Source organism: Centruroides sculpturatus, unplaced genomic scaffold (assembly GCF_000671375.1).
Source record: "Centruroides sculpturatus isolate CEXI.00-Female unplaced genomic scaffold, Cexi_2.0 scaffold1657, whole genome shotgun sequence".
In the NCBI taxonomy this organism is placed as follows: domain Eukaryota; kingdom Metazoa; phylum Arthropoda; class Arachnida; order Scorpiones; family Buthidae; genus Centruroides; species Centruroides sculpturatus.
This window is the reverse complement of record NW_019386118.1, coordinates 119,656-136,555: the sequence shown is the minus strand read 5'-3', so window position 1 is coordinate 136,555 and position 16,900 is coordinate 119,656. Positions and strand designations below refer to the sequence as shown.

General features: G+C 33.4%; 1 protein-coding gene across 1 annotated transcript in view; it reads right to left on the bottom strand.

The window, feature by feature from the left end:
• The window catches only part of LOC111613695 (serine/threonine-protein kinase MRCK alpha-like), a 29,125-nt gene extending 14,024 nt beyond the window's left edge, over positions 1–15,101 (bottom strand). The window contains exons 1-2 of the mRNA XM_023355038.1: positions 14,977–15,101; positions 11,931–12,061 (exon numbers count right to left, since the gene is read on the bottom strand). Coding sequence (XP_023210806.1) covers positions 11,931–12,061; positions 14,977–15,101 — 256 coding nt within the window. The remainder of the gene's footprint in view (positions 1–11,930; positions 12,062–14,976) is intronic.
• Between the last annotated feature and the right edge of the window lie 1,799 nt (positions 15,102–16,900).

Sequence of the window (16,900 nt, the reverse complement as noted above, 5' to 3'; positions counted from 1 at the left end):
GAACATTTGGGCTTTAAGGGAAGGCAACATGATACCATTTCCTTAGAAATAGAAGCAATTTGCTGATGTTGTACACAATAAAAATTGCAAAGATCTGATTAAATCAAAACAAAAAAATTATACTCTACTTTCAATTGCAGCCAACAAAAACAGGAGTCAATTCAAAATTGATCAATCACAATCAGTATATTCTATACTTGTATGTAACAAGATGTCAGTACTTATATTCTAACAAAAGTCAGCCAGCATATAAAAGAAATGGCAAGCAAACATTACTTTGAAATTTTTTCTTGGGCAAGTTTTGTAGAGCTTAGTTTAAATGTATAATAAAATTTGTGTTGACTTTAAAAATATACATATGTGAAGCTCCGTAAGTAGGTCGAAATTCGTGCACAGAAAATGTTTTAATTTCGTATGGAAAAAACTTTTTATAATTATAATTATTATTCTTATAATATTGTAAAAAGAAACTGTCAAACTCAAAATGAATATTTTATGTCCATATAAGAACATATCTGTAAAAATTTCTAAGAAAGTCGAACTACTCAGGTTAAAACAATGGATGAATTTGAGTACTTAGATTGAACATCTTCGATAGGAATCAAATTGTCAGTCGGAGTTGACTCACCCCACGATCTGGACACTGATCTTGTTACAATTCGTAATGGGTAGGGGGACCAATTAGAGAGCGGGGAAGATCGGCATCGACCTATCGGAATGTTCGATCTGGGACCCAGAAAAAACTTATAAAAACCGCAAAAAAAAAAAAGATGTGACGTTCTTGGTTCTTAGTTCGGTGTGCTCCGCTCCTGGATTTTTCTTGCGGTTCAACAACGGAAGTTGGTTGTCATTCCGGAAGAAGTTTACGCCATCCCGTCTTGGCAAGTTTCGCCAAGTTAACCTGCTATGAGAATCACCTCTTCAAGTTGTGCTGTGCACCCCGGAGCCTACATTTTCTCATCATCTTCGCCAGAAGGAGAGAAGACCGTCGAAAAGATTGAACTTTATTTACGAACTGATTCACTCTGTGGATAGGCCTTATGCCGAAGAAAAATAGTAGTTGTAAGAAAAATTTTTATATTTATTAAACGATGGAGAACCTGTCTCAGTAAGTTTTTTTTCACTCCCACACGACAGTGCTGACCGCTCGACTGTCGCGACACTTTCTCCCCAATCGGCAAACCTCACACATATATGAAGATTAACTTGAGTCAACAATGTAGCAATCCACAATTACTTACTTAGTAAATATTTCTAAACAATTACTAAGTAATTACAGTAGAGCGTTGATTTTCCGAATCAATTGATGTTAAGCCTAACAAAAATTATTGTATCGTTAAAAATTACTTTTTTATTTTGTACAAACAAAATAAATATATTGAAAAATATAAAAACAATAAAAAAATTATATTTCAGATGTTAATTTAGTATCAAAAACGTAAAATATTTGAGTAGTCCAAGACATAGCCAAAGATTGAAGTGCCACAGCACTGGCGAAAATTTAAATTTGCCGGCTGGAATTCTTTCGGATGATTCACGTTTCGGATGATTGACTTTCGGAAAATCGACGCTCTACTGTATATTAAAACAAAATTAGTAGAATTAGGAACTTAGAATTAGTATTTACAGACAACTTTAAAAAATAAAAAAACAGAATTGTTTTTGGAGCAGACAAATGATAAAAATTAAACAAAAATAATTCTGATACAGTAGAAATTGTATCGTGTTTGTGTATAATTGCTAATATTTATTGAAATTTCTTAAATTTTTTTCTGATATGAAAGCACTTTGAAGTAAAATGCAAAATCAAAAATTTGAAAATTAATAACTACAGGAAAGTCAAAAGCTTTTATATGAATAAAACATCTTTTACATATCACTTATATAAAAAAATATTTTTAATAAAATTTACCATCAATTTAAAATAAAAATAAACACAGTGCAATTTAAAAATTTTTTTCATGAAAATTGTTTTATCTCATCCAATTTCAAGTTTCCCAAAATTAAATTATTGTTCTTTCAAGATTTTGAATATCACCTGTTCCCCTAAAGGAAATCTTTTTTTCCCCATATAAATGAAGTCATCAAATCATTAATAAAAGCACGTTTCCATGCTGATGAAAAGCATCCTAATGCAAAGCATTTTTTGAACATGTTATTATGCAATCAGAAATTGCTGAATAAATTTTTATCATACCAGTTATATTAGCTATACCAAGAACTTTGTTATTTCTAAGCTGTCAATTTACTTCAGTCATCTCTTGATCATTAACCTGTCCTACGCTGATCCCAAAAATATTCGTGTTGACCTCATTGACCTGCATGGGCAATCCTGAATATTTCCGTGTTTACATTGGAACGTTTTTGATACTAGATGTCGCTTCACGTCACAATTTTTATATTAAAACAAACTTTTAAAATAAAATTTTTTTTCGTTTTTATATTATTCAATATATATATTTTGTTTGTGAAACATAAAAAAATAATTTTTTACAATACAGTAAACACAATTATTATTTTAAAAAAAAATTTAGGCTTAACATTGACAAAAATTCAACATGGCGTCACAGGCAACGAATAAAAATTTCAACATCAAATAGGTTAATTACAAAATCAACTGGTCCAAATAATCTAGTTTATATAGATGATATAGCTGTAGATTAAGCTATGACACTGAAGATCATTATTCGCTCTATCTTAAAGAAAAGATTTAAGTAGTGCTGCATTGTTAGTAATAGAATCCCAGAAATTGTAAATGTTTTTATTAATAATTGTTTAATTTAGTTCTCTTCTCCTAAAATTAGCTTTTCATATCTATAGAATTTCCAACTCTTTCTTCCATCATATTGTTAATATAGTCACACCATGATATCATATATAATGCTCTAATCTTAGAATGTAAATATAATTGTATTTGTATTCTAAGAGTAAGACATCACATTTTTCTTTATAGCTGATATATTTGTCAGAGCAGTTACTTTGTTTGCCGTACAAAGGGTATAAAAGAACCTTGTACTAATAAATAATATTTATCAAAGCAGTTTGACAAATATTTATATTTTTATACTGTTAAAATCATCTCTCAGCTACTCTTTACTTTTAAAAATAGCAAGATTTTGAGTCCATTATGGGACTGAAAATTTTACTATCATTTCTAGGAGTCATAGTCTGTTTGCAAACTAAATGAATTTCTGATGAAATTATTTTTATTGCTTTATCTAGGACAAATGTGCTGTGCAAATCAGATATAAAAATTTCAAATGGATCCCATCATAGAAACCAACAAAGAATTTTTTAAGTTGATTTCTATGATGAATTTTAAAGAATTTTTGTTAAATCTGTTAGAATTTTTCTTTACAATATTCCATTTAAGTTTTGATTACTCCAGATGTATTAGTAGAACTGATACTATAATTATATAATTTACAGTTAGCAGTGTAGTAGTAGTAGTAGTAGTAGTAGTAGTAGTAGTAGTAGTAGTAGTAGTATGAACATAGTGGGTTTATGATATTAGATATACAGTAGGTGATCGGTTAATGAACATAATCCATTCCAAGACTTTGTGCGTTATCCGAATTGTTCGTTAACTGATTATCAATTTACCATAAGTTTGTATGGGAATTTCATTAATTCGTTCTGGAGACCCCAAAAAATAAAAATATATACTTTCTTACTAAGTTCATTTATATGTAATAATAAAAATACATATATACGCAGTCTTGCATTTTTATTAGTTATGTTTTTTTGTTTGTGGGGGTTATAGAATCTGTCTGATGTCAATTGCTTTTCTCTCTTCTTCAGGATTTTCAGAAGTAATTAATAGCATTGTAATTGTAGAAATCCCCAAGCATATTAACCTCAACCTGGTTTGTATGCCATTCTAAGACTGTTGATCTGACATCCCCCACTTCTTCAAAAGATCTTTAATTATTGGTTGTTCAGAAAGTAAGTTCATTTTTTTTCCATGAAAAATGAACTTACTTTTTTATTGAATTATATATCAACCATTTGGTCAAATACCTGTTCTCATCGTTTCTGGTAGTAGCATGATTTCACATTCATAAAAGTTTTTATCATTGCTTACAAAAAACAGAGCCAGGTGATTTTTGACATTGTCATTTCAAGTAAATGTCTTACAGTTAAAAAAAATTTGTATAGACCGAAACAAGTAATAATCTGTGTGTGCTCAATCTGGCAAATATAGTTGTTGTGATAGCACGTCCTATCTAAGTTATAACAGTTTCTGATGAGTTACCAAATTTGTGTGAAATTTGACATTATCGTGGTAAAACACTACACCTGTTTTGTTGATCAATTCCGGCTGCCTTTTTTGTTTGATGATATTACTCAATTTGTTTACTCGATGGCAGTACACTTTCGAATCAATTGTTAAATTGTCTGGTAAAAGCTCCATAAAAAATTTCCTTAAAATCCCACCAAAAAGAGCATCTCTCTTTAAGAACATGTGCAACCCATATATCAAGCTTTGAAATGAAACCAATTTGTTTTCAAGTAATCATAAACAGTTTGACAAATTTAATCTCTTAGTGATTTCATGTGTTGTTATTCGGCAGTTTGCTTCAATCAGTGCCTTTATTTTGTTTTCATTGGCTTCAACTGGCCATCCAGAACGTGATGCATCTTCAATATTGAAATTGCCAGAACAAAATTTTGTAAACCAGTTTTGGCACCGTCGTTCTGTCAACACATCAACTCCATAAATGTACCACAATTTTTTCCTTGCTTGAACAGCATTTTGATTTTTTGGTAATAAAAAAGCAAAATATTCTGAAAATGATGCTTTCGACCTTCCATGTTTGATGGGACACAAAAAATAAACAATTGCACAAAATCAAACAAAATTTTTTACAAGTAAACCTTAAAATGCTAGCTGTCAAAATATATAATGACAATATGGTTTAGAATGAAAATGGCGGTAAAAATATGACTAATCCGTCTAGTGGTAAAAAAATGAACTTACTTTCCTAACAACTAATAATAGCAGATATCAGGTCAGTCCATAAGTTCGTGCGCATTTTTATCTACAAAAAAAGCAACAAAAAATTTTAATTAAATTTTATTTCAATCTATAATGTATTCACCATTATTTTGTACAATTTCTTGCCATCTTGATGGTAGCGTTTTAATCCCATCTTTGTAAAATGATTTCGGTTTTGAATCAAAATATTCAGAAATAGCCTTTTTTACATTGTTCTCATCCTCAAAAGTTTTTCCTTTTAAAAAATTCTGCAAACTCTGAAAAAGATGATAATCACTGGGAGCAATATCTGGCAAATATGGTGGATGAGGTAAAATTTTCCAGTTGAAGCTTTTGAGTTGAGCAGTTGACGTTGTTGTCAGTTAGCTATTGACAGTTCATGTGGTATCCATTTTCCTAGCTTTGAAACTTTTCCGATTTGTTGTAGATGTCTATGAACAGTTCCATGGGATGAATTTACAATTTCATCAACTGTTAAAGATGGTTCTGCTTCAACTAGTACAGAGAGAGCATCTTCATCAAAGTCAACAGGTCTTCCAGTACGAGCCTTATCTTCCACACTAAAATCATTATTTCTAAATCTTTCAAACCACTTCTGCACAGTCTTTACACTAATTACAGTTTGATTATGAACAGTATTTAATTTTTTGGCTGCATTTGTAGCATTCTCATCACTTAAAAATAAAAAGTATAAAACTCTTATATTCATCTGTTACTTCCATTTTAACAAAAATAAACAACTGAAATGTTCCCAATTCTGAACAGTATTATATGAATGAGATCCAATTTAACACTTCAGTGTAAAAAGTATCACATTAGACTGGCATTTTTAACGGCAAAACAAGATTTTTCTCAAGGTAATAAAATATGCACGAACTTATGGACTGACCTGATATTAGCATCAATCCTCTTTTTTATAATAAAACATATCTCGCTGAGTTTCTTGGTGTTCTTCATTCAAGAGTTCTTGGCGTTCTTCTGTCATCAGATCTGTTTCAGGTTCCATTATGAGCTCTTCAATGTTCTTTATTTCTCAGAAATGATTTTTGTTACTCCTTTAGCTGCTTGAGTCTTCTTGATTATATTGTATCTTTCTTAGATAAGATTGAACTGCACCCTACTGTAGATTTGTTCAAGCCATACTGCCCTGCAACATCAGACACCTTCTGCCCACTCTCTACCTTTGCTATTTTACCTTTCGAAAATAAAACGCAATGCAAAATTTAACGAGTGCCCACCCGACAGTCTCACGAATATTATAAAAGAATTGTTTCTCAGAAAAATAAAAGGCTGGAATTACAAGGAAAAGTTTCAAAGTTTGGAGGAATACTATCTGATCAGTATATTCCGAGTTGAGCATCAATGTCAACGTCTACAGCGCTCTGAAAAGTTTTGAATTGTTGCCTGAAGACAAGGGAAAATCAATCAGTATTTGCTATTTTTGTCACTTCTTTTTATGTTTGTTCAGTGAAGTTTGAGATTAGCAGAGGGCCACAGAGGTTAATCCCTTCTGACCACTTACACTGAACGGGCTGGCAAAACCCGTTCTCAGATTGTCAGATGGCTTAGGAGGGCAAAAAGTGAGTGGGGGAGTGCGTCGGTAAGTCAGCGGGTGTCTTTAGAGACAGGAGACATGTTTAACAAACTAAACAAGCATTTATTATATATAACTAAGCTAGGATACATAAGTTAAATGCGATTAGATAAGTTCACTATACAAAAGGGCCACACTAACAGCCAGAGAGAGAGAGTTCACAAAGCTCTTAAAAAAAAAAAAAAAATACAAATACCTCTATGAAGATATGTCTAATATGCATTTGTTGAATGGGCTGTATGAATCATAATCGGCGCAGGAACTGTATAAGGGCGATGGAAGTTCTGCCGTATGTCTGGAGTATGGAGACAAGATGCACACAGTTATAAGTATAACTTCTTTTGGTTGCCCAAGCTTCTGGGGACTCAAGCTTTTATACGTTCTTCGTGGGAACCGAGTCACGTGATCAACTTTTATTGACACTAACGGTGCATTTCGATCAACTAAGTGTCAACTTTCCCAACTAAGTGTCAACTTTCCCGCCTAAGTGTGAAAACAATCGGTGACCTCTGATATAATTCTCACCAAGAGTATTTTTTCATTGGAGTTGTTTACAAAGATTTTTCTGCCATCGGCGTAAAAATCACGGATTTCACAGAAGTGTTCGTTGTTTGATCATAAAAATCTTTCGCGAAAGTGTTCGTTATCCAATTTGTTCGTTAACTGATCACCCACTGCATTCTACATGGTTTATCCACAAAGATTTTATTTATTATATTTAGTAAAACACAGATAAATGCTGCTTTTTCCATGAGATCTCTCATGGGTTTGTCAATGGTTGTTTATTATAAGCAAATAATTGGCTTGACAAAAGTTTTCCATAATTTTTCCTCTATGATCATACCACTTAGTAGATTTACTATTCAAATCACATGCAAAAGATTATATTTCTTCCATTATAATTTGTCAAGAAATTACCAATAGTTCTTAAGTCATCATCCAATTTTTCAACAAAAACAGTAATTTGAACAAACATATAAAGGTAAGTTCTTCTATCAGAAGTGAAGAATAATGTTAATGTAAGTGATGTGCTATCAGAAAATTCTATTAAATATAAACTTTATATCTTGAAAATTGTGATTACTACTGCTATCTTTTTCACTTCACAACCTAAAGAATGAAAATACTTAACAGTGGCTGGAAAGCCTACTTATATATGATTCTTGAATGACTAACTACCATATCAATTAAATTTTTGATAATAAATGTTAAGATTTGTACAGTTGCAATTTGAGATCAATGTAGATTGCAATATAGGTTAATTTGAAATATTTTAATCATCCACTGTCCTATATACGAAGGGGCATCCAGAAAGCAACGAATGTTAGCACATAGCACACTGCACAGGTAAATCACCACCATTAATTCAAGGTCAGTTTGATTTCCAATATGTTAGCTTAGCATGTATTGAGTTTCGATAATGGCAGGCTTATTGTTACTGTTTTGTCATGAGTTGAAATGTGTACAAAAATCGAAAATCTTCCAAATGCAGTGTTATTCATTTTCTAAATGCAAAGAAAGTTTGTCCTATAGAAATTCATAAACAAACCACAAAAGTGTATAGTAATCACATTATGAATGAAGCAAATGTAAGAAAATAGTGTTTTATGTTTATCCATATATTTTGTATCAACTGGATAGATAGATTACAGTAAAAAAAACACACCTTTAAACCTCCCAAGATTCACCTCCACTCCCTTTTATGTATGCACAGCTCCACAATCCACACACCAAAAACACCAAGGATTTTCGCATTCGCCAAGACCCACAAGCCAGGAAACAAACCACGTCCAATGATTAAGAAATGTAATTTCTCCGATGTTTTTGACTGAGAAACAGCTGGTCAAATTCTACCATGCTAAAGCTACTTGCCATCTGTTTTCAGTTAACAACTTGCTGCAGGTTATAGAACGCCTCAATACCATTTCTCTGGTAGACAATGACTACTTGATGGTCTTACGCTTCAAATAGATGTATCCATCTATAAAAATACCTCCTTGTTTTTGTACAATATGAGATTTCCTGTTTGCCAACATTGATGATGCATGTAAACATCACAATTATATACTGGAACTTGTGCATCTTGTATGTTATACATCATTCTTTGAATTTGAGAACAAAGTAAACTTACAAGGAAGAGGCATACCTATGGGCAGTCCCAGGTCATCAATACTTTGTGAACTGGTGGTGTGACAATTAGAAAATAACATTCTACCCAAATTCCAACACCTCATTATCTTATAAGCTAGATATGTTGATGATATCTTCATCTTGTAGCAGAGAAAACCAAACCTGCAGCATTTTTTAAAAGCTATCAATAATAACCCCTATGGATTACTCCTACAATTAGACCAGAAGAGTGAGACAATGGTAAACTTTTTGGACATTTCCATCTCTTGCAAATATGGCAAAATTTGGACCAAAGTATACAGGAAACCATGTTTTCAACCTATTTTAATTTCACATAACTCTGTTGATCCTTGGCATATCAAATTTGCAGCCTTTAGATCCTTGATAAGAAGGGCATATACACATTGTACCAACACAAGGGACACCATTACAGAGCTAAATTACATCTTAAAAATCACAGAACAGGGTTATCCGATAAAAATTATTCAGAACTTGATCGCAGCCTTTCAAATATCAAAATGTCAGCATACGTTAGTAGACCAGAAATGAAGAATAGTTTTAAATTATACCCCATATTTAAGAAGGATACATAAGAAAACAGCCAGAGTTAATGTCGATGTTGTATATCAACGCAACCCAACAATATTCAGAATTTTACAGAATGATAAGAAACCATATAACTGTAATATGACCACTGGGATTTACTACTTCCTATTAATCGACCAACATTTCAAAATAAAACTGATCTACGTGGGTGCCACTATGCATAATTTACAACAATGTCTCAAAGAGCATAAATACACAATTGATAAAAATCTTGATAATATGATGCTGGTGACTTACTCACATCAAGACATAAAAGTACAATGGGAGTAGGCAACCATAATCAGACCCGACATCTAATATACACACTGTGATATATCTGGAAAAAATTGGAAATATTTGAAGTGCACAAAAAATCTGGCCATTTTATCTGGTCTAAAAAGCGACAGCTTGTCTACCGCATGGCAGTCTTTTTATGAAAGTTAATTTTATTAAGGGACATTTATTTGTCTCTTTTTACTTTTTATTTTATTTCTGTACTTAATTATTTTATTAATCTCAACTACAATTTCTCAAACTAATTCTCTTCTACAACTGTTATTTATTTATTTATTTATTTTAGAATTCTGGTTATTATTTATTTTTAAATTTTTATATTCATGTTCCATTCTATCGTAACTGAAGATGATCAGTTAAACTGATCAAAAATATTATTTAGTAAATTTCATTGCTGGATTGTTTAAAGGTGTTTTTTTTTATTGTTTAATGTTTAATCAAGAAGGATAACATGCAACTGCACTGCTGCAGCCACTCAAGCTGTACTTCAGAAATTTGGCTGGGATGTTTTCAACCACCCACTATACAGTCCCAACCTGGCCCTCAATAACTTTCACCTCTTTCCCAAGCTGAAAGAATTTTTGGGTGGATTTGTAACATTTTAAAATGGATTAGAGGTGAAAGAAGCTGTCACTAACTGGCTGAAAGAACTGGCAGGAGAAGTTTATGACAAAGAAATCCAAAAATTAGTGCCATGCTATGACAAGTGCTTGAATTGAAATGATGGCTATGTAGAAAAGTAACTGGTCTTGTAATAATTACTTAATAAAACTTTTTCCTATCATTACTGTTTTTTCCTTTTTTATAGCCAAGCATTCTTTACTTTCTGGACACACCTCATAATATTTTTATTTCACTATGATACAAACTGTATCATATTTTGGACATTTTACTTATCGCACTATAGTTTATTTTGAGTTTTTGATTTTTAACCTGAAGAAGACCATTTAAAATAGCTGAAAACATTAGTTCTTTGATTTAATTAAAGAAATTGCTAGAAAAGAAAGAAAGGTGTTTGAAACTTATAGAAAAGTTCTAGTTTACTGCACATAGAACTAGGTATATTGATTATATTTTAGTAATATGGAAAGCCAAATCCAACATCAAGGATTTAGATGTTTGGCCTTCAATAACAACAGTTATAGTCTTGCCTTTAATCTACAATAATCTATTAACTTGAGCACACTACTTAGACATTGATATTCCACTTTCAAATGACAGGATAACAATTCATGTATACCATAAGCTCACTCACCAACCTTTCTTTTTTACCATTCAACTCATCTAATCATGTGCGCTATAAAGTGTGCTTACACACATTGTTAGAAGGGGCAAACATCATGGACAAATTAGAATGAATTAAACACATTGCACTTATACATGGACACAGCCCTTCTTTTATTACCACACTCGCTCAAACTTATGAGTCCACAATAGCCAATGAAGATCCAACACACAAGAGAAATGCTAACTATAGCATTCTTACTTATACCAGCTGTATACCAAAATAGCAAACAATTCAAATCTAGTCTTCACATATAAAAGATGCTCCAATGTATTCTGATTGTTAACCAATGGTAAGGATGTTGCAAAGGATGCATGTGCTCCAGGCATGTATGAAATCCCTTTAAATGAATGCAAGTTCAACATGCACTTCTACTTTAGTTCCACATATACATCCTTTGGAGCTAGGATTAATGATCATAATTATAACATCAACAAAAAAAAAAAAAAAAAAAAAAAAAAAAAAAAAAAAAAAAAAAAAAAAAACGACACTGAGCTGGTCCAATTTACCTCAGAGCCTGGGGTGTCCACATGTTGGGAGGACATTAAACACATACAAAAGATTTTTGACCATCATAAACTTCAGACAGCCAAGGCATTAGAGATTTATAAGGCTATCCTACCAGGAACGTGCATTAATACTGATAGCCTTATACTTCTGCAAATGGGGCACTTTGTTCTTTATTCACTTAATTCTTAAAGATAATAAGTATGTTATTTTACAAAGATTTATTTTTGAAAATGCATCCAGATCCATATAGAAATGTTCTTGTTAAATTATGCCACTCTACCAATGAAATGCTCTTGTAGAATACTTTTTAAATTATGCTGTTTTGCTGAGTTTGATGGAACAGTTGTACTACCTGAAAAGGCCCCTAAATTGAGCCAAACATGCTTGTGTGATTATTAAATTGAGTGTTGGAGTAAGTATTTAAGTTACTGTTTTAGTCATGTTAAAGCTGTGACAATTTTAAGAATTTTTCATATATTAACTTGTGTATTTTTATTTTTAAAATCTTATATATAATAATTTAATAAACTTACCATATACTTTTTTCAATAAATCTCTCTTTTCTTGCTCTAATTTTTCTATTTTCTGTTGAAATAAGTTATGATTTTCAATATCTACTTGATCATGACTAGATGCAGAACTGGTCCCAACACAAGAAAGCTTGCTGAATAAAATAAAATAAATTCAACATATATAATCACTCATATATTATATTGTATATTCTAAATAATTTTAATATGTATCAATTAAATCTGCACATAAAATAAACTTGTTAAACAAGTAAAATTTAAAAATAGTGCTATCTCATTAGGGAATTCGATCCCGGTCCTTATTTCTAATCCCGGGATTTCGGGATTATACTTAGTCAATCCCGGGATCCCGGGATTATTTCGGTATTGAGGGTTAATAAAAAATAAGAAAATCTTACAGAAATCAACATATTTTACAGTATACACCTAGCTAATTTAATCACTCTAACTAATCAGACTCAGAGTCAGACTAACAGACTTAAAATCACTCAGTCTTCATGTTATATTTATTCTTTTTTAAGCATCACTGAGATCTCTTTAACTCACATAAATTGAAAAAAACCTCTATGTAACAAACTATGCAAATAAACGTTGAAAATTAACAAAAATCTCTCTTAACATCGACTGAATAGACTACTTTCATATAGCAACCTAGTAAGTAGGTAGTAACATAAGTTTCTTAGCAAAAAGTATTTAAAAATAATATTAATCAGTCACATTTTTCTTAAATACAGTATAACGAAAACTAATCTAATAGGAACATTCTAATTTGAATTGCGAAAATATGATCTGAGAAATAACAACACATCCTGTGTCTCATCACCAAGTCTGCTTCTCAATTTGTTGCACATATATGCAGCTGCTGAGAAAACGCGTTTAGGTTTGATGGAAGTTGGAGGAATCGTTAGTAAATACTTATAAGCTTCGAGGACACGGGGAGGATGGAAGAAAACAGTCCGGTCGACACGGATCGGGATTGTAGGAGTAAAGGCTACAATCCCGATTGTTTCGATCATTGTAAGCATGTCTTTCTAAAAATAAACGCGTTAATTTTGTAAATTCGGTCTCTGTGTGAGTCTCTCAGCGTCCAGCAAACCACTACCCCGAAACGTAAAAAGACTTTCTCGCATCATCCTGACAGATCGCGGGCAAGGCGAGGGTCGTAACCTTTTCACCTAAGGTCGACCCCCCTAAGCGAGAGGCGTCGGGTCTATATTAACTACACTGGCAAAACAAGATGGCTGACACATTGACAGGTAAAACGCACTGAGTAGTGCTCTCGACTGCGCCAGAAAATCGATTGGCGCCCGCGAAAATTCAAAAATACAAAAATGAAGTATATTACCAAGTAACCCAGTGAGAACTGCTTGCCTATCATTTTAGTTGAAAATACAAGAAGTTTTATTCCAAGCAAGCATCGCAAGCCCGCTAGCTTAATTTCTGCTGCTTGCTTGGAATAAAATTTCTCATATTTTATATTAAAATGATAGGCAAGCAATTCTGTTAAAAGCACTGGCACTGAACGTTTCGCTTCATGCAGTCTATTTTGCAACTTTTTTAAAAATGATGTCAATCCCGAAAATCTCGGGATTAGGAAAACTTAATCCCGAAAATTTTGGGGTTGAAAAGTGGTCGGGATCCCGGGATCCCGATTTTCGAGATCCCGGGATCAAATCCTCTATATCTTATACTTTAAATGATGTTAACTTCAAGCACTTCAGAGTTTAAATGCTAAATTAGACAAAAAAATCACCTTGGAGTTTAACCTGTCCTGCATTGTTCCCGAAAATATTCATGTTGACCTCATTGACCTGTGTGGGCAATCCCGAATATTTTCGTGTCTATATTGAAACGTTTTTGATACTAGATGTCACCGTGTCACAATTTTTATATTAAAATGAACTTTTGAAATATGATTTTTTTTTGTTTCTATATTTTTCAATATATTTATTTTGTTTGTGCAACATAAAAAAATAATTTTTAACAACACTGTTGGTGAGTATCATGACACTCTCCTAGGGACATTCCAGATGATATCTAGATTTTTGTTTATATAACTACATTCTTGTAATTCACACTTAATTCCATCGTTTTTGGTATGTGTAGTATATACAACTTGTTAGATTAAACTCTGTGTTCTAACCAAGCAGTTGCTTTTTCACTTTACTCTACTGTCACACCCTGCGTTTATCACAACAGGTTATGGGCCCAGTAGAAGCCTTCTGAAGAGGAATAAAAAGAAAATTCCCAAGGAAGAAGTTTACCTGAGAAAACTGCAGCACATAGTGATTTTTTGGACTATTTCTCACGCTCCACAAATCCAATCGCTACGAAACTCAGAGAACCAACAGAGAACAAAGGCATGAATCCTTTTTTTATATAATTCCATGCCAAGTATCGAAGAGTCAACTTCCAGTCAAGCTAGCGAACAAAAATGCGGCAACGGATTTAAACAGAGCTTATTTTGGTGGGAACTAACTGATACGTAGACATTGTAACCCACAGACACAAACGATACAATGATTTTTCAATTATAATAGTTGTGGTTCTTATTATTCGATCATCAACAACTATATTTAATAATGACAACCATCATCAAAATTGAACCTTTAAAGAAGGATAACTATGATACATGAAAAATCCAAGCAAAAGCTATCTTGGTTAAAAATGGAACATGGAAATACGTTAATGGGATCTACTTGCGACCCATTGATGATGAGGGAAAAGCATCCACATGGAATGAAGACGATTCCAAGGCCCAAGCTGATTTAATTCTCACAATCAGTCCCAGCAAACTAAAACAAGTCAAGGGATGTAAGACTGCTTTGGAAATTTGGAACAAATTGGAATCCATTTACCAACCAAAAGGTCCCGCGCGCAAGGCCACACTCCTCAAACAGCTCATACTGCATAAGATGGATGAGCTTGATGACACCAGAAACCACATAAACAAATTCTTTGATGCTGTCGATAAGCTTAAAGATTTAAACGTTAACATCAACGACAACCTTCTTGCTATAATGTTGTTATATAGATTCCGCCATCCTACGAAAACTTTCGCTGTGCAATTGAATCCCGCGACAATCTGCCAAATCCAGATGCTCTTAAAGTGAAGATCCTCGAAGAGCACGAATCTCGAAAAGGCAAAAGGACCAATGCAGTACCCAATGCCATGTATGCTGAAAAGAAGAAGAACTTCAAAAACAAAGATAGTCGTAGGAATCCAAAAGGCAAAACTCCATTCAAATTCGAGAAAACAAATCTAAGTGGATCGAAATGCAAATACTGCGGTAGTCGAAATCACAAATCTTCTGACTGCCGCTACAAACCCAAAAGTAGTGAGTGTGCTGGTAAAGCTGTTGAAGAATGCTTTCATGGCAAGATAACTGATTCAAGATCAACCAAAAGGAATAAATGGTGTCTCGATAGTGGCGCATCTTCCCACATGTGTGCTAATAGAGATGATTTCAGAGAAATCAAGCCAGATGGACAAACCTTGAACCTAGCCAGCGAAGAAAACACTGCAACGATTGAAGGAATTGGCTCAGTGCAACTAACACTTGACGATGAATCAAAAGGACGAGTATTTAACTTATCTGACACTCTTCTGGTTCCAGACCTTCGAACAAATCTCATGTCCTGTAAGTAAGATTTGTGATAAAGGTTATGAAGTTTCATTCTGCAAACAAGTTGCATTTATCATGGACCAAAATGACAACGTTGTTGCTACTGCTGATCGAGTGAACAAACTCTACCATATTCGTAAATAGAATCCAGTTGCTGCCAATGCTCAATCTAAGTCCATCCTAATGGATTGGCATGAACGCCTAGGTCATCTTAATCAAAAGAGCCTAAGGATGATATTGTTACGTCTTGGAATTCGAATCCCATCTGGTGATCGCTTATCCCCGTGTGAAACATGCCTCAGACAAAAAGGTGCAAAATCCATTTCCTTCAGCAAATAACCAACGAACTACCAATATACTTGAAATCGTACACACTGATATCTGTGATGGTCCGACTTGAATTCAATCTATGTCAGGTGATAGATATTTTGCTGTCTTCATAGATGACCGATCTTGATGGTGTGAAGTACATTTTCTCCACAACAAAAGCAATATACTGAACGTCTTTAAAGAAGTAAAGAATCTTCTAGAGACACAGTTCAGCATGAAAATCAAATGCCTTCAATCTGACAACGGAACTGAATATTGTAACAAAGAGTTTGATGAATATTTGAGAGAATGTGGGATAAGGCGACGCTTAACTGTCCCCCATACTCCACAACAAAATGGAGTGGCTGAAAGAAAGAATCGAACATTAGTCGAGATGGCACGATGCATGCTAATTCAGTCAGGACTCAAGGCCTCTTTTCGGGCCAAAGCCGTCCACACAGCAAACTTTATCCTGAACTGCTGTCCTTCTAGAGCTTTAGACAATGATACACCCTACAGAATTGTGAATGGGAGGGATTGCAAAATTTTTCACTTTCGAACCTTTGGTAGTCCCGCTTTTGTACTCAATAAGGACCCAACTATCGGTAAATTTGATCCTCGCTCTGAAGAAGGCATATTCTTCAGAGCGAGGATCTGATATTCTGAATATATTCATTGGATATTCTGAACAATTCAAAGCCTATAGAATTTGGATGCCAACTCGGAAAAAGGTAGTTCCTTGAACTAAAGACCTCAAATAATGACTTTGAGGAATTCATCTTAGAAGAGTTTTCATCACAAGAAAACGAAACTCATCACCACGAAGTAATCACTGAGTTAACTAAACCTCCATCCCTAACCATTGAACAAGGGGAAGAGAACATCCGTCACACTATCCAACAAGACGATGATGGAAATAAAGTCTCCAGGAATAACAAACTAAGAAGGGGTCCAGGTCGCCCACACTTAATTAAAACTGGCTTAAAAGGTAGACCTCGCAAACGTTTTAACATGACGGTGACAAATTCGATTTCGCAA